Source organism: Pristis pectinata, chromosome 24 (assembly GCF_009764475.1).
Source record: "Pristis pectinata isolate sPriPec2 chromosome 24, sPriPec2.1.pri, whole genome shotgun sequence".
Classification (NCBI taxonomy): domain Eukaryota; kingdom Metazoa; phylum Chordata; class Chondrichthyes; order Rhinopristiformes; family Pristidae; genus Pristis; species Pristis pectinata.
The window spans coordinates 12376239-12394532 of NC_067428.1; the positions used below are offsets into that span (position 1 = coordinate 12376239).

At 41.1% G+C, this 18294-nt stretch overlaps 1 protein-coding gene across 2 annotated transcripts in view; it reads left to right on the forward strand.

Annotated features, from left to right (window-relative positions):
* Positions 1-18294, forward strand: part of LOC127582352 (phospholipid-transporting ATPase ABCA1-like) — a 139941-nt gene that overhangs the window by 112415 nt on the left and 9232 nt on the right. For both annotated transcript variants that reach the window (XM_052037516.1, XM_052037517.1), the window contains 10 exons: positions 4482-4597; positions 4729-4873; positions 6467-6590; positions 8296-8425; positions 9475-9595; positions 11321-11383; positions 11857-11963; positions 13278-13419; positions 15855-15989; positions 16599-16702. In XM_052037516.1, coding sequence (XP_051893476.1) covers positions 4482-4597; positions 4729-4873; positions 6467-6590; positions 8296-8425; positions 9475-9595; positions 11321-11383; positions 11857-11963; positions 13278-13419; positions 15855-15989; positions 16599-16702 — 1187 coding nt within the window. The remainder of the gene's footprint in view (positions 1-4481; positions 4598-4728; positions 4874-6466; positions 6591-8295; positions 8426-9474; positions 9596-11320; positions 11384-11856; positions 11964-13277; positions 13420-15854; positions 15990-16598; positions 16703-18294) is intronic.

Below are 18294 nucleotides of genomic sequence, written 5' to 3' on the forward strand. Positions count from 1 at the left end.
ATTGTTGGTAAGGACAGCACTTATTGCCCATCCCAATTTATTCGGAAAACAGTGATAAGCCAGCTTCTTGAACGGCTGCATTCCTTCTGGTGAAGGTACTTCTGAAAAGGGTGTTGGGCAGATCGTTCTTGTATTTAGATCCATTGATAATGAAGGGGCAGTGATATATTTCCAGCTCAGAGGGTTGATGGTGGTGGTCCCAGGTTTCTTGGTGATAGAGGTTGCAAGCTTGAGAAGTGCTGCTAGAGTAGCCTGAGCAAGTAATTGCAGGGAATTTTGTGAATGGTACACACTGTGCACCAGTGGTGAAGGGAATAACTATTTACGGTGATGAATGGGGTACCATTTGGGTGGCTGGTTTGTCCTATGGTGTTGGGTTACTTGAATGTTGCAAAAACTGTACTCATCCAGGCAAGTGGCAACTGTTCCATCTGGCTCATGACTTGGTGTCAAGTGAGTTGCTCTCTGCAGGATACCCAGCTTCTGACCTTCACTTGTAGACACAGTGTTTATGTGGCTTGTGCAGTTGTTTTTGGTCAATGGTGACTCCCAGGCTAAGCTATAGAAATAACTTCTGAACATCAGGGATAGGTGGTTACATTACTTATGGAGGTGATTGTTGCCAGGCATATCTGAGGTGCAGATATTACTTGTCACCTACCAGTCCATGCCTGAATGAGTCCAGGTCTTGCTGCGTGCAGGAATGAACTACTTCATTTGCTGAGGAGATGGGATTGAACATTGTGCAATCTTCAGCAAAGATCCTCACTTCTGACCTTATGATGGAAGGAAGGTCGTTGATGAAGTGGCTGAAGATGGTTGGGCCCAGGACACTGCTCTGTGGCACTCTTGCACTGATGTTCTGGGGATGGGATGATTGACTTGATCATTTTTCCTTTGTGCAAGGTACGACTCCAACCATTGGAGCATTTTGCCCTAAATGGGAATGCACTTCCACATTGTTTACAACAAAGCCCCATTAAGTGATACATTAATGGAGAATCATAACATTTTTCTCTTATGTTACAGAGAGCCTTTCCTTGTGCATAGTCCTGTAGTGGGTTTTGATGGTTTAGCACTACATGGCAGTGTCCTTTCCATGGCTGTAGCCATTTCAGTCCATGATGACTCACAAGAAGCTCATACCCTGCTCAGGGCCAATTGAGAGTCTAGTCTGGGATGGGTGGCAGTGGATCATGATGAGCTTGCTGCCTGAGATGGCTTGGTTCCCTATTGAGACAGGTATCAATTTCCTGAACGTAGGGGACTGGGTAGACAATCAAGAGTCTTTTGTCATTCAGACATGCCCACCATTGTTTCAACGTCCCCTGGAAGAAAAGCCACTTGACAGAGCCCATATGACAGCTATCTGGTCTGAACTGTTTTCACTCTCCTCCTTGGAGGAAGCTGTCTTCACAATCCGATGGGACTCTGCTCATGGTGAAGGGATGTATGACAGTAGGTGGCATGTGTCTGCTTCTGCAGAAGAGAGATGCCACATCTCTCCTCCAACAGGAGAGAAACCTGCTCTCTCATGGTACGTCTGTGCTCATGTTGGAGAAGAACTTGCTGCTCTGTATTGGTGAACAGCTATCCATTGGCGTGCAACATCTATTTGCTCCAGTATAATAGTGAGCTGCTCATGGATAATAGTCCTGCAATCATTACTGTAGCAATAAAGCTGCTGCCTGATGGCATATCTCAATTCCTTTAGTACTTCAAACTGCTTCCATCCTGCAGAGAGCAGTCTTCCAGCTGGATCAGGGTGAGCCTGCATAGAAGTAGTAAGACTTTGTACGGAAAGCAAAAAAGTTGCTAGAAGTCTGATATAAAAGCAGAAAATGCTGTGGTATCTGTGGAGAGAGAAACATGAGTTCATATTTCAGGTCCATGACCCTTCATCAGAAATGGAAAACTGAGAAAACAAGTGTGTATGACTTTGTGTGGCTGTCTGGACCTCTGTAGCTCTAGCCTGCACCAGTAAATGCTGTTTGATGGGACTGTCACCAGTTTTCAGCAAAGAATTGCACGTGGCATTAAGAAGTCCTGGTCTCCACATGCTCCATCACCACCTGCCAGAGTTTGGTGATTTTCTTTTTGTTTCAAAAATAAACTTTATTCACAAAAATATATACATGAAGTTCAAAAAGCAGTGCATGGTTTTCTTTACATTCATAGTATCGTTTAGTCTATACATTCATAGTGTTACCAGTTGTATACATTTGTAGTGTTAGCACATTCTTTATACCGAGCACCATTGCCATTCGTGGTCTCCTGGGACAATACAAACTTCAAGTGTTTGAGAGGGACTCCTCCATGCTCCTTACCATCTCCTCTGTCTGGTGAGGTAGCCCTGACAGCTTGCTGACCACATCGTTATGTGTCCACATTAGCCTTGTCATGCAATCATCCCATTTGTGGTCATCATTTGAGGCTGCTGTAGCCTCCACCAGTGAGCCCCACACCAGATTCCTTATGCCTGGTGCCCGACTGCAGTTTGCTAGGACCCAGCATATCTCCGTGACATATATCTCCCTGCTGTTCATCCCTTATGCCATTCTGGGATGATACTGTGGGATACTGGACATAATGTTCCTTGCCATCTTCATCGTCCAGCTTTTCCTTCATCTTGCTCCTGTCCTCCATCCCTTGCTGTTCCTTCTACTCCTAGATAGTTGCACTTGTAAGCTGTTCATGAAGGTGTCTATTCTTGATCATATGAAAGGGAATGTGGAGATCACAATGAAATGCTCGTGGGTGTATTGCACTTGCTCCTATGTGGCCCTCTTGACAATGAAACGCAGGATGGTCTCAGTATGGGTCAGGCTCGATACTCCTGTGTGGTTGGCTTCCATTTTATCCCTCATTGTTTCAGTCTAAATGGAGGAGATGGGCGACATTGAGGAAGCTTTTCAGTATCATTCCATAAGGGACGTCCTTTGTGTGGCTAGGGGATAGGATGTCAGTAATTGTGTGAGGGTGGGAGGTGATACAGGAGAGAGCCAAGAGGCGAAACTGAAGTCACAATTGGTGTGATTAACAATTTATGTGTGCTTAAGAATCAAGATGAAAGATCGCTCTATCTGTTGGTCCAGGCAACCTCTTGATGCATTCTAAGTGATCATGGAATTCCATCGAGCATTGTTCCGTGGCACAGAGGTCCTCACTTCTGGCAGAGACTACTGTAGCCATATCCCGTCAGAATCTTCTAGTCATGGCCCCGGCAAGCTTTCCCACCCAGTACACTGGATATCCCCGCTGAACCTCTGGTTCATTCATCAGGACTTTTGTTTCCCCTTGAGTAAATTTTCCTTTGTTCTCCATGGCAACCAAATATCAGTATTGCACACAATGGCTGCCATGCTGACTAATGTTACCTGACACCCTTCAGACATTGGTGAACATCGCGGTGTTTCCATCTGTGCTAAATTGAGTGTGGCCCCAATCAGAACTGCACGCATTCTATTTTAGTGTTTGATTCTGGGTATCAACCATCATCACACTGTTTCTAACATTTCTGGCCAATTTCATAATTTTTATGGGGGAATCTGAATGGGGATTAGGGCTAAATACAGCACATGTTTATGGCACCAAAAAGAAGCAAAATTCAATTTCAGAATATTTGGGTTTTGAACAATAAATGTATATAACCAACAGGCAGAAATTAAAGGATGTGAATGAACAGAAATACCTAGGGTTCAAATACATAATTCCTCAAAGTGCAAGTGAAGAGAAATAAAAAATCTTTTAAAAAGGCTAAGAGAATTAGAAGTCTTATAGATATATAGAGAGTGCAAGAATAAAAATCAGTGATGTACTTAAACAAGATAGTCATTGGGCCACCATTATACATTGAGTATTATATACGCAGCATTGCTTTTTGTAATAGGACAAACAAACAGAATATGGAATATGAATTCTCCAGGGTGAAGCCAGGATAGGAAACTCTAACTGTGAGGAGAGACATGAAGAGTTGGGAATTGTTTCCACAAGAACAGTGAACATTGATGCGATTTAATAGAGAGGTTTAAAATAAGAAGTTTTGGTACAGAAAATAGAGGAAAATCAACTTCCTTTTACTTGGGGTTTAAAGTTATTGTGGAAGAGACATTTTAGAACAAAATTCAATTGTGGAAAAGATTGTTGATGCATAAAGTGCTTTGATGCAGGATGTTTACTGCTGGAACCGTTGCATCTTTGAATAAGAATGTGAATGAGTATTTGAAGCAGAAAAGAATATTGAGCTCTTGAAAAGTGAATATCTGTAGGCAAGTGGGATTAGTTTCAGGTTATCTCTGTAAACTCCTATTCAGATATGGTAGCTAAGTAGCTCTTTTATATCATGGTACTGTGGGTGCATGTGTAGTCACTGTAGATGAAATGAGTCAGAGAGAGCAGATGACAGGATAAATCATTTTTGAATTGTTCTTTGTTGGAGACACATTGATAACCAGTGATCCTTCCTTCCATGTCATTTCCAGTGTAATTATGCAGTACCTGCTACAATGGTTGTCACCATCTTCATCTGTTTCCAACAAAAATCCTATGTGTCTGCCTCCAATTTGCCAGCGCTGGTTCTCCTGCTGTTCCTCTATGGGTAAGTGGGCAGTGGTTTTAGACCCTGAGCTACGTTTTATGTTGAATTTGTGAAAATAATCAATGGATCATCCAGAGATTCCTCTCTCAGATTTCTGGTTGGTTTCATGTTTGTTGATTCTGTTCCCTCAGGTGGTCCATCACTCCCCTTATGTATCCAGCCTCCTTTCTGTTCAGCATTCCGAGCACAGCCTATGTGGTGTTGACCTGTGTTAATCTGTTCATCGGCATCAATGGCAGTGTGGCCACCTTTGTCCTGGAGCTCTTCACAGACAAAGTAAGACGAAGTTTTCCAGCCCTATAACATTATTTGGAAATTGTGATAGAAGGCTAGTGTTACTTGTTGATAATGCGGTAGTGTGTACTATTGCATTCACCAACATAGTCAATGTATTGATATACTGTAAAGAAAAAAAACAAAACTATTTTGTGACATTTTTTGTATCGCAGTTGGTCATTCCCTTGAGCTGTGCCATCTTTGATGGCAGACGAGAACCAATACCTCATTATTCCCTCAGTCCACTGGATGCCAATGCCCTGGTATTCTCCTATATATCGCGAGATGTAAATGGTCCTCTAACTCTGAATCCCTGACATTGCTCAGTATTTCTAAGTGTTGATACTCTAATATAACCCTGAAGTCCTAGGTATTGATGTGCTGATATTCCCCTGTATTTCTCTGTTTCAATGTCATGTCATTCCCTTTATCCTATATTCTCCTGACTATAAAATGTCCTGGTATTCCACTTCATCACTGGTTTCAGTGCCCTGGTATTCTCCTGTATCCCTATGGATGTAGATACCTGTTAGTGTATCACTGTGTGCCAATGAGCTGGCATTGCCCTATATCACCAGAGTGTAAACTTTGTTGCTGCTCTGTAGTTATGAATCTTCACGCTGTTATCTCCCCATATGTCTGATCGCTGTTGAGTTGTTAATTCCATGTCAGATGAGAAAATGCATTGAAATCTGTGATGGCGTTGGATATAATGCTGATAATTTTGTTCCTAGTGGGGAAGGATTCCTGTGAGCATGTGATCCTGTCCAATAAAAGATCTGAATTTACATCTTGTGAATGTGAGGTTAAGAAAGAAAAAGAAATCTCAACGCACTGAAATTAAAAAGTCACTGTGGTCATTCTCTGTTGAATGTTGATGGACCTGCCAGGCATGGTTTTTTATTTCTTTAAGGCAGTGAGTTGTTAAGGAAAAGTAACTTTAAAATGAATAAATCTCAGCTTGCTCGTTTGGTCATATGTTCTGGAATGTTCAACTCCTGAGTAAGAAGGTTGAAATCTCAAGCCCTACTGAACTGACTGCTCTTGGGCACCTTATTCAACTATGCAGGTATCTTTCAGCACGAGTCCAGAGAGTGATGGTCAGTAGGCTATTCAAATTTTGTTAAGCAGGGCCCTGTCCTCAACCAACATTCAAAGTGACCAGGTGTAGTGTTTTGGATGATTTCTCTCGGTAGCTGACAGACTGAGACAAACTGCGAGATCTTCACCACCAGTCTGACTGAGATCGGTCTTCTCTTTCAGACAGAAGTTTCACATTTGCAATTCTCCAGCTTAAACCAACAGCAGTGAATTAATTCCTTTCCGCTCAACAGTGCAACAGGATTAATATCTAACTGAACCACCTTGCTTGATATAAAATAACTCCATTTCATGTTTTACGTGAAGGAGAACACATTGAGTGATTCAGGATGTGCAGGGTACTGGCCTGAGGCATAATCCTTTCCCCATCGGAAAGAAAGTTACCTGCATCACTACCCAATGCCATCACTGAATCAATGCTCAGGAAAGTGACAGAGAAAATGGAAACATTGATTTAATTTCTTACAGTTTCCTTATTTCCTTTCTGTACAGAAATTGAATGATGTCAATCGAATCCTGAAGAAAGTTTTCCTCATTTTCCCACATTTCTGCCTGGGTCGAGGATTAATAGACATGGTGAAGAATCAAGCCATGGCAGACGCTTTGGAGAGGTTTGGTCAGTAATTGTTATTACCGTTTTAGCTGATAGTCTTCAGAATTTGGCATTTTCAAGGCAAGTTCAAAGTTCTCATGAGCAGCAAACAGCATTGCATGGGATCTCCTCTCATATCCCAGATGTACGTATGTATATCAGTTGCACAGAATTTACAACAGAGAAACAGACCATTTGGCCCAACCAGTCTGTACCAACCTTCATGCCAACTTGAGCGTTTTCACACTCTAATTACATCTTCAAACCCCATATTTCCTCATGCGCATTAGCAAATGCACCAATGCTTCCTGCTGCGACCATTTTATGTGGCAGTGACATCCACATTCTCCAGAGCTCCATATGGGGAAAAGAAATTTATTTGAGCTTTTTATAGCCGTCACATATTTCTGACCAGTTGTTTTGGCTTTATCCACAAGTGGAGGTGGTTTCCTAATCTCAACCCTACTGAAACCCATTGTAATTTTAAAGATCACCTTATTGGCTCTTAACTTTTCCAACCTGCTCAGTTTTCCTTGATTATTGCACAGATGTTATATGAAACTGCTTCTAACTGTGTAATACAATTCCCTACTGTTGGGTCTGCCATGCCATTTCATGTTTTCAGTCTGTCATGATGTGGAGAGTAAAATCAGCTAATGCACATCAAAGCAGATCCTGAGTCTGGGATAACTTCATTTGCTTTCAGCCAGTCAGTGTTGATAGGCTCCTCACAGGCTGCATATACGGCCCAAAGGAAGACCACCGGTTTTATTTTGTGTTATTTACTTAATTCATTAAAAGGAATCCCTTTTATTAAGGACCTCTCATCCAGTACAGCAATTTAAACAGTTTAAATTTAGAAATCTCAGATGACTTATCTTTTAATAATGAAATGATTAGTGCGTCATAAGTTAAGTGTTAGAAAGCTATGGATCCAATGACTTCTGTCTGCATCTGGAATATTATGTACAGGTGTAATTCTCCCTACCTGAGGAAGGATATACTTGCAGTAAAGGAAGTGCACTAAAAGTTCACCAGATTGATTCCTGTTGTTTGTCATGTGTGGAAAGGTTAAACAGAAAAGGCCTACACTTGTAGAGTTTGGAAGGGTGAGAGGTTATCTTTGAAATTTGGAAGGGAATTGATGGGGAAGGTGAATGTTCTGGTTGGGGGGTCTACATCTAGGGGTCATAGTCTCAAACTAAGGGATTGGCCATGCAGGATAGAGATGCCAGGAATTTTTTTTCACCTAGAGGGTAGTGAGTCTTTGCTCTGCCCAAAAGAACTATGGGGGCTCTATCACTGAGTATATTCAAAGTAGACATCGATAGATGTTTAGCTGTTTAGGGATATTTAGTACAGGTAAGTGGCACAGGTAAAAGATCAGCCATGATCTTATGAATGGTGGAGCAGGCATAAAGAGCTGAGTGGTCTGCTGCTGTTTCTATTTATGTTTTCATGTTCATAGTTACTGTTAGTAACATTGGTTTTCTATTGTGGATTTATTTAATTAGCTGAATATAAATTCTCCAGTCACTGATTTGAACTTGTCATTGAATCATTAGTCATGACCTCTGGATTACCAGTGCACTGGCACAACCATCATACTACTACTTCCCAGTATTTATAGCCAGTCATTCAAGTTTAATGAAGATTACATTGTTTTTGTTGATTTGAAGTTGACTAAGGAATTTCTACCTGAACATTTTGTGATTTGTGTCTGATGTAGGAGAGAAGCAGTTTGTGTCTCCACTCTCCTGGGACCTGGTGGGGAAGAACATGTTTGCTATGGCTGTCCAGGGAGCCGTCTTCTTTCTGTTCACAATTCTATTGCAGTATAAATTCTTCATCAAAATGAGGTGAGTAGGTGGCTTTAAAGTTTTACTGTAGCATTCCTTTTAAAAAAAAATTGATTAATTAGTGACTCTGGTCTCTCCAATGGTATTCTCTTTTGAGAGTGCAGATTTTTTTTGTTGGGTCACCCACCGCTACCCTGCTTATGTAGCCATCCTTCATGTGCACTTCCCACTGTGCAGTTGAGGCCGCTTCTTTTTATTGAAGATAAAGCAAATATCAACTTGCAGAACCACATTCAGTTTCCTATATCAGACTTTTCACAAACAGCTCCCTCCAAAACCCTCAAGTCCTTGCTGGCATGATAAGTGCACAGAGTTGGGTCATTTCTTCAGACTCCTTACATAGCTCATTAAACAGAGATACAAGAGAGACTGCAGATGCTGGAAATCTGGAGCAACGAACACAAAATGCTGGAGGAACTCAACAGGTCAGGGAGCATTATAGAGGGAAATGAACAGTCGACGAGTCTCAGCCCAAAACATCAACTGTTCATTTCCCTCCATAGATGCTGCCTGACCTGCTGAGTTCCTGCAGCATTTTGTGTTCATAGCTCATTAAATGCCTGTAATGCAACTGGAGTATGAGAGAATAGTTGCTGGGTCAGGGACTTGTGTATGTGTAATATTATAGTTTGTAATAGGTTGTGGAATGAGACAAGTATATACTGCAAAAGTTGAACCAAGGAATTTTGAGTAAAGGAGTGGGTCATTTGTGTATGTAAACGGAAGGTTCTTTCAGAGATGGTACATGAGAATTTTAATCCAGATAGGACAGTATAATCCTGTGGCACTGAAAAATTAGAAGACCTAATGCGTGTTTTCCAAATTAACCTTCAGTGAGGCCAGTGAAGATTAAATGCACCATCCAGAATATAAATGTAGGCGAGAGGTGATGATGAGGTAATTTGGTGTCACATTTGCAAACTTGAGGCAAACCTATAATCATCTGTACTGTAATTATTCAAAGGATTAACGTATAGGGTACAAAGGCTTTGGTTTTACGTAATGTTTGGGCTAACTTAAGCACCTGACACACCGCTTTCTCTCCACAGGCCTGTGTCATTAAAGCTTCTGCCATTGGAATCAGAAGATGAGGATGTATCCAGAGAGAGGCAAAGGGTCATGTATGGTGGGACTGAGGGTGACATTCTAGTTATCAAGGATCTCACCAAGGTAAAAGGATGTTTAAACCATGAACCACTTGACAGCATTCATTAGCTAACTGTTTCTTCTGACAGTGTTGGCAAGTGCAATGCACGGTCTACTATGGAGCCAAACAGAACCCAGTCCCAGGTTTGATTGTTGGTCTCTGTTAAGTTTGTTGATCTCAGTCAGGGCATTTTCAGAGTTTCTGGTCTCGCATTTCTGAAAGTGCAGTGGCACTCCTCAAAGTTATTGTTTTAATCACAGACACACCAACAAATCAGTCATTGTACTCTCTGTTTTGTGCAATATACTAGAGTCTTGCAGCTCCCTGTAACTTGAAGTGGTGAGTTGGAGGATGCAAGTACACTGTTGCTCAGTGACAGGCTGTCAATTCCAGATTGGACACAGTTTCCTAGGATTGCCTTGTGTGAAAGGTACTTTGCCTTCATTAAAGAGAGTCAATTATTAGGTACTGCAAGATTTTGAGTCTATCTTAATGTGGATTACGCAACAGGGCAGGGTTACTGGTTCACAGAGTGGTGACAGCTACTGTAAATATTAGAAAATGATTACATAAAATAGACATATAATCAGTGATAGATGGAATAAGGTGGCTGATGAGCAGCAAGGTGGCTGCATTTTGCAGTAGTGGTCATTTTCTTTGATGTTCTCCATCTGGTTAGTATGTTAAGCCAAGGCTGACATGAGGTCCATGTAAAAGAAATCTAAATTATCTGACCTCTTCTTCTCTCACTAACCTAAACACCCTAGTTGAAGGTCTGTAAGTATTTCCTGTGCATTGCGATTCTAATTACTTCAGCACTTCACCCCATTAGTGAATCAAACACCAATTTACAGATATCCAAGTGGGCTGTTCCTGGATCAGCTAATGAGTCATATGCCTTTCCTTACCTCCTGCCTTACTCAAATTGTCTTTTGCAGGAACAATACCCACAGCTACGCCTTTCTCAAGGTTCAAACCTAATTAACTTAATCCCCTTCGGCCATCTCGTTGCACCAGGATTAAGGATTCTCTGTTTTTGTCTGAATCACTTATTTTTGCAAAGGAACCTCGATGGCCTTGTTACCACTGAACCCAGCCTGCTTCATCTAAAAACCATCTTTTAAAAGCTTTTAAGTTAAAGACTTCAGTTTTAAAACATACTTCTTTTGTTTTTACCCTTTCCCTTAAATGGCCATCTTCATTTCATGACTACTACCTTATTCGAAATTACAGTGCAGAGAGTAAATTAACCATTGTTATTATAATTCTGTTAGTTTACAACCTAAATTCTATCACTTTTGTGATACAGGTGGTAATATCCTACATGATCAATGCAGGTTCTGTTTATGGCATGAAATAAGTGTTCAAGCATTTCTCACTTTCCATTCATAACTCTTAAGCACATGAAAGAACTGCAGATGAACTCATTGCGTAAAATAGGAAACAGTTACAGAGAAAGGGGGCTCATCAACTAGTACTGGGTGCAGTGGAGAGGAAGGCTTTACCCTCCCAATTGCCAAAATCCTTCAAAAGTAGAATATAAACAGAAAATGCTGAATGTACTCAGCAGGTCAAGCCATATATGTGGGAAGAAAAACAGTTAACATTTTAGGTCGAGGATCCATATTTTCCACTGTTTATCTACTGTTGGCAGTTTGAGGTTGCAGCTTGATTTTTCTGTGTTGGGTACTAAAAAGCATAAAACTAGTGCCATGATCTGCCGAAAAAATCACTTCATATCTCTCCAGGTTTACAGAAGGAAAAAGAAACCAGCTGTGGATCGATTGTGTGTGGGAATTCCCCCAGGGGAGGTGAGAGCCTGCATGCATGGTTGAGTACGGGCATTTACAAACACATAAGATTGTTACCTCTGACGCATAGACCGTCAGCACTTGGTAATACTTTCTTCTATCCAGTGACACGTGCTGGAACATGCACTTGTATAAATGTCAGGTTAGGGGAACATTTGATTCAGCTCTGTACCTTTCTATTGTTGAAGTACCTAATAAAATAATACCTACTGGTCTTTGTGTAGAAATACATATTGACAACAGATGAGGTTTAAGGTAGAGCCCAATATCTGCAAAATTGGAGAAATAAACAGTGACAAAATTTCTCATTTCTCTCCTCTAAATTATATTTGATGTATCTGTAGAAGCTCTGGGCCCTGTAGTTCATAGCAAAGATGGCACAGCAAAAACTGTTGTTCCGTACCCTGCTCTTGTTATCTGTATTGTGTAGGCTGACAAGATGAATCCCTCCTGAATTTTCATTTCCATTACAGTGTTTTGGACTTCTGGGGATCAACGGAGCTGGAAAAACATCCACCTTCAAGATGCTGACAGGAGACACTGAGGTCAGCAGTGGTGAGGCCTTCCTTGATGGATATAGGTACAAACTCCTTGATTCCTGAAAATTAAACTGCTAAACCAGAAGTGTCAAAACACATCCGGTGGGCAATATCCAGACCCAAACCTGGGAGTTTTTGAGTGACCTATTGCTCTCCAGTTTGTCTTGTTTAGAAGGAGGGTGGGGTGTAATTCTATTTCACAACACTATTGATGCAAGTAGATTAATGGCAACCATAATTAATTTTATACCATCCCAGAGATTCTAAATTGACACATTGCTTGGATGGATATATACTAAATAATTAACTGCACAAGTGTGTTATTCAGATCAAGGAAAGGGCATTTGACCCAACAAACCTTTGATACGGCAATGAAGGTCAAAAAACTGCAGATGCTCGAAGTACAAAATAAAAAAAACACAAAACACTCAGGTCAGGCAGCACCTGTGGAAACAGAATCAGTTAATGTTTCTGGTCGACAATCCTTTATCAGAATGTTTTAGATCTTAACCCTACCTGCCCACTATCTAACCATGCAAATCAATCCTTCCTGCCCATCTTTTCACTGATTTACTCAGTCCTCACAGCATGCCCTGTCATCAGCCGGTAATGCCTTATCATCCTTACTATAATCATTCACTTTCCACTGCCTAACCACTTCATGAATCTTTCAATTATCTCTATTATCTTCTTATGTACCTAACTCCCCTATCTTACTGCCTGATCATATCTCTCAACCTCTCACCCGCTGTCGTCATATCCCACCTGAAATCTTACTTTGTTGAGCAGTTTCTTTTTCTGAAAGCAAATTTTGCAGAGAAGTTTAAACTGCAATGAAGTACGGCATTATCGCATAAGGGAAATTTTTGCTTAATTATCTCATGAGATATATATATATATATAAAGTCTGCTTCAATATGAGTTTCCAATAATGTATTCCATAACTGTGCTACTTATTTAGTGACTAAATATCCTTCTGACCTCAATCCAGGGAATGGTGTTAAGTTTTCATTTGTCACTTAGGACAAATAGTTCTCAAAGTTGGTCTTACATCCATTGCTAAAGAGGATGTTCTGTCTTAGAATTGTCCTAAAATCAGAGTCATCCTTGTTACTTGTCTGTCCTTCTGAGGGTGATAATATGATCAGGTGACCAGAGTTACACACAGCACTCTCCTACACAGTGACTTTGTGTCACTCAGCATAGAGAACAAGGATGAAGATACCCAAAGTCTAGATTAGTCCAGCACAAGATGATGATGTGAAGGTGGAAAGACAGAACACAGATAAAATTGGGATTATGTTACCATTTTTTGAATTATTTTCTTTAGTGCCTAAGCTTCTTTCCTCTTCTAGCATTCTGTCCAATATCCAGGATGTCCACCAAAACACTGGGTACTGCCCCCAGTTTGACGCCATCAACAAACTGTTGACAGGACGAGAACATCTGGAGTTCTACTCACGGCTGCGTGGTGTTCCTGAACATGAGGTTGCTAAGGTATGAACCAGATTTGCTGGAGAATAAAGACCTCCAAAGCCAACAAAAAAAAAGTCACAGATCTCTTTGTACATTGCCCCAGTCCTCAAACAATCTCACTGTTTTAAAGTCCTGATTGTTGTATTACTGAAAAAAAGTATAAGAAGTTTGCTTTTAAATTGGAATTGCAGTACATTTTTTTGTTAATTCAACAAAGACTGTATAGGTATGGTTTATGTGAATTTTCTTTCTTTATAAGATGCAGTTATGTTTAGTTGACTTGGTTTATGGAGAGTAGAAGAGGAGAGGCTGGCTACGATAATGCTTGATTAGTTAAGTCATCATCTTCTTGGGCATTCCCTCAGGATTAAGGATGATTTGTTTCCACTCCAGTTCTGTGGCTTCTGGGGTGCCTGATAAGGCCATTGCAGGACCTACAGATTTAGCCACAAGTGGGGCACAAGGTTCTTGCCGGAGCAAGTAGTGTAGTTTAAGAGATGATGAGGTACTTCAGCCATTTATGCTGGACTATTGTGTGCTCCCGCTGAGTGGACCTCATGTTCTCAGTGCCATGCTAAATATTCCTTCTCTATTTTGAGCCATTATGGGCCAGGGATTCCCATGAGTTAGTGGGGACATCATATTTTTGAGAATAAAATTGAATCTTTTCCTCAGTTTATCTGGTAATCTTTTGCCATTACGGAGCTCAGAATATAGAGTCTGTTTCAGGAGACTGGTGTTGGGCATTCATCAGAGCCAAATTAGTGTGATGAGGGCATCATTGTGGGGACTGTTGGCCAGGAAGAGGGCACTGATGTTGATTTGTTTATCCTGTCAATAATTTTGGAGGATTTTTCAGAAATGGCTTCAGTGATATCTCCCCAGTGCTTTTAGAGGCTTGCTATAGGCAGTCCATGTCTCAGAAGTGTACAGGAAAGCAGAGTTCACTATTGCCCAGAAACTCGTAAGCTTTCTGCAGGGTTTGAGGTTTTTGTCTACAAACACTTTTCCTCGGATGGGTGAAGGCTGTGCTGGCACACCAAAGGCCATGATGAGTTTTGTCAGCTTTTATTGAGAGGAGGCTATCAAGATATGTGAATCAGTCCATGTTTCCCAAGGTCAGCGATGACTTGGAGTTCAGCCTAAGGATTTGCACAGATCTCATACTTTTCTCAATCTTTCTTGCTGCAATGCTGCACCTTATGTCCAACAAGCTTCCCCTTGGATTGGAGCTGATCTACAGGATAAATGGCTAACTGAGCTATGAGATGTTCTGGAAATAGACAAACTTAGTGATGCCACGGATAAGCGATCTAAAGGTGATCCTAATACGAAGTTTATAGAGAGTTTTTTTTGTTTCACAGTTGCCCAGGACAGGGCTGGAGTGGTAGCATCATCCTGTTGAAATTAAGTCTGAAGTGTCCCATCTCCTCCCCTAAGTCACTCTGTCCAAAAGCTGCAATTTATTGAATCCCTTACCTCCCTCTCTCTTCATGCTCAACCAATCTGAAGACTTTTAACACTGAAATGTGATATCATTTAATTAACTGGGTTTAAACATCTATTTTGTCTTATTTCTCTTTTCACTTCTCACATTCTCTTATGACATGGAAGGAGATTGTTCTTCCCATTGAGTCAATGCTGGCTCTCAGACCATTCCCATTGGTCTCGTACTGCCCTGCAATTTATTCTCCTTCGCATGACTATTAACTCCTCCCAATTCTCCTACAACCCACCTACGCTAAGGGGAAATTTATAAAAGCCAGTTAACCTCTCCATGTCTTTTGGAATGTGGGAGGAAGCCAGAGTACCCACACAGTTACAGGGAGAACATGCAAATTCCAGACAGACAGAACCTGAGGTCAGGATTGAACTCGGGTCACTGGAACTATGCAGCACCAGTTCTAATTACTGTGGCATTGTAAAGCACTGTGGATTGTGCTTGTGTCCTCAGTATCTCAACTGACCACTCTATGACTGGTTTGTTCAACTTGTTGCCTATCCTGAAGTATAGCCTCTCATCTGGTGCCCAGCTCTTTGGGATTGCTCCATTCATCCCAGCGCCGACTCTGGGATAATGTCCTTCAGAGCCCTCCACTGTAGGATGGTCCTTTCAACTCGTGCCTTACATGGTGAGACTGGTTCCTTAACCTGGTGTCAGGTCTGAGATCAGTCCCTTCATCAAGGACCCTGCACTGTGGAAAATAGCTCTTTCAGTTGATACCTTTCCTTGTGGGACTGACTCTTCCACCTAGTGCCCTGCTCCGGGGTGAGACTTTTCATCTGATGCCCAGCACTGTGGATGGAACCTCTCTATGTGGTATCCCTGCACTTTGGGATTGGCCTTTAATCTGGATTTCAAAAAATGTCCTTGCCACAGCATGAAATAAATATTTATTTTAATAGAGTGAAAGACTTAATTATGTTCTATGTTAAGATTTAGTATTGTCTTATAGGTCACTGAATGGGGCATAAAGAAACTCGGGCTCTCGCGTTACGCAGATAGACCTTCCGGCACGTACAGTGGTGGCAACAAACGAAAGCTGTCCACTGCCATTGCATTGATTGGATGCCCACCTGTTATTTTCCTGGTTAGTGCATTGCCCTTTGACCTGTGAGTAACAAAAAAATGGATGGAAATTTCCTCTGAGCTTCTCTCCGTGTTAACATAATGTCAGCAGGTTTACATGAAAGGTATAGCGGGGAGTGACAGCTCCAGGGAAATGACAGAAGAACATTTATGGAATATAAAGGCTGATGAAGATTCAAACAGTTTACTGAACCCCATTACATATCTTGCATCACTCTGTCATCCAAATGGTAACTGCAATATTCAGTGTAGTCCAAAGCTACAGAAACCCCAGGATGATTCAAAACTTGATCTTTGCTCAGATTAGAATGTATTGATCTGAGACAGGTTGCATTAGGATTGGGAAAGAACATCGCCCGGGGTCTCTGATTGCTAATCGCTTTTGAGAAATGGAAAGGTCTTGTGCTGAGGTGAGGACTGGGCTCAGCTGTGATTTGCTCATGGGTGAAGACCTTATTACTGCCTAGTCAAAGAGACTACAGGAGAGTGGGGATCATTGGTGCCCATAGTACTATCCACAGCAAACTTTGGTACCATCAGGTTGGGTGTTCAAAGTTGGGTGTTCACATTTGGGTGAAAAGGACCATCAAAGGAATGTTTTCATTGACAGGATGAACCTACAACTGGAATGGATCCCAAGGCCAGGAGATTCCTTTGGAATTGTATCCTGAGTGTAATCAAGGAAGGGAGATCAGTGGTACTGACCTCACACAGGTTGGTGTGCATGATTGTTGTTTCTATTTTAGATATGTGAATGCTTGTGTTACCAGGGCCACATGCATTTCCTATAACATGAAAAATTTACCAGTAGTGCAAATTGTCACTGCACTAATAATATTAAAATTGGGAATAATTAGATTAAGATTATATTCCTGCAAATTAAATCTTTACTATTCTCTCATTCTCACTTTTCAATAAATCTGAAATAAATATCAATGTAAAGTTCTCCACCATCTGATTCTCCTTGCAGTATTTTTGGTCAGTTTTATGTTTATTAACACTAAGAATATTAACGTTGAAAATTGGAACATTTTCTTCCTCCTGTTCCCAGCATCACACATTCAACAGCTACTTACATTCAAGAGTTCCTCATATATGTCCCACTAATTAGATCAGAGACAGAGAGAAGTCCCTTTATTGCTATCCCATTAATCCTTTCCAGGTCAGGAGTACCTCAGGTCAGGTACAGAGTAAAGCTTCTACAAAGCCCCAGAAAATATTCCTCAATCAGCTACAGCACAGGTCAGAAATAAAGTGAGACTTTCTCAAATCATCTCACTAAATATTTATGAGTTAGGTTCCTATCAGTTTTAGGGGCAAAGTAAAGCTTCTTCTGTGTTCACAGTGGTACTTCCCCCTCAAACTATGTGAAGTGGCCTTCCATGTAACATGGCCTTCCATGTAACACCTCAGTCACATCTGTAAATCGTGGGATGACAATATCAGAAGTGTGGAAAGTCTAATGGATGGTTTTGGACATAAAACTTCTGAATTTTAAATGTTTTTTTGTGGTTGGGACTAAATAATTCTACCACTCCATTCTCTGCTGATTATACCTAGGGAATGGAGATTTGCTAATAATTTTAACCTCATGGCTAGCATTCTGATGCATGGAGAATTTTACATCTGCATTCATTTATGATTATTGATGATTTGCAAAATACAAGCACACTGTCCAGCCAAATAGATCTACAAGATTGTTTGATCAGACCCTCATTCCCCACGCTCCTTCCTCCTCCGGCTATGAACCAATGCTCTTCTCTCAGTCCTTACCCATTGCTATTCTCCACCTTGCTCCTGTTTTGGCCTTGTCTTCTGATTCCTATGTTGTGTCATTGAAACATAACATAAGCTCAAGTAACAGTCGAATTTTTATCAAAGCACACTGCAGTCTTTTGAGTTCAAAAGTTTCAGATAATGATTCTGCTGCACCCATTATTTCTTGTTCCACTACCAGGCTATTTTTGTCTTCTCCTTCCCCCTTTCTCTGCAACTTTAATTTTTCCCAATTCTGATTATAGTTAACGTTTCCATCGATGACCTCTGTTACACTTGCATAAATGTTGCCTGACTTGCTAAGTATTTCCAGCATTATGTCTTTCTTCCTCTAGTTCCACTCTCATTCTCTAATGCTCTCTCTCAGCTCGTGTTAGCTTGGAGACCCACTTTATGCTCCATTGATCCCATTTCCAATCAACTGCTGTCCAGCCAGCTTACCTTCCTGGTCCCAATCCAGCAGACATGGTGAATGGTTCACTGTTCTCTTGGATACTGTTACGGTTCCTTTTCAAGCTCCCTCTGTTAGT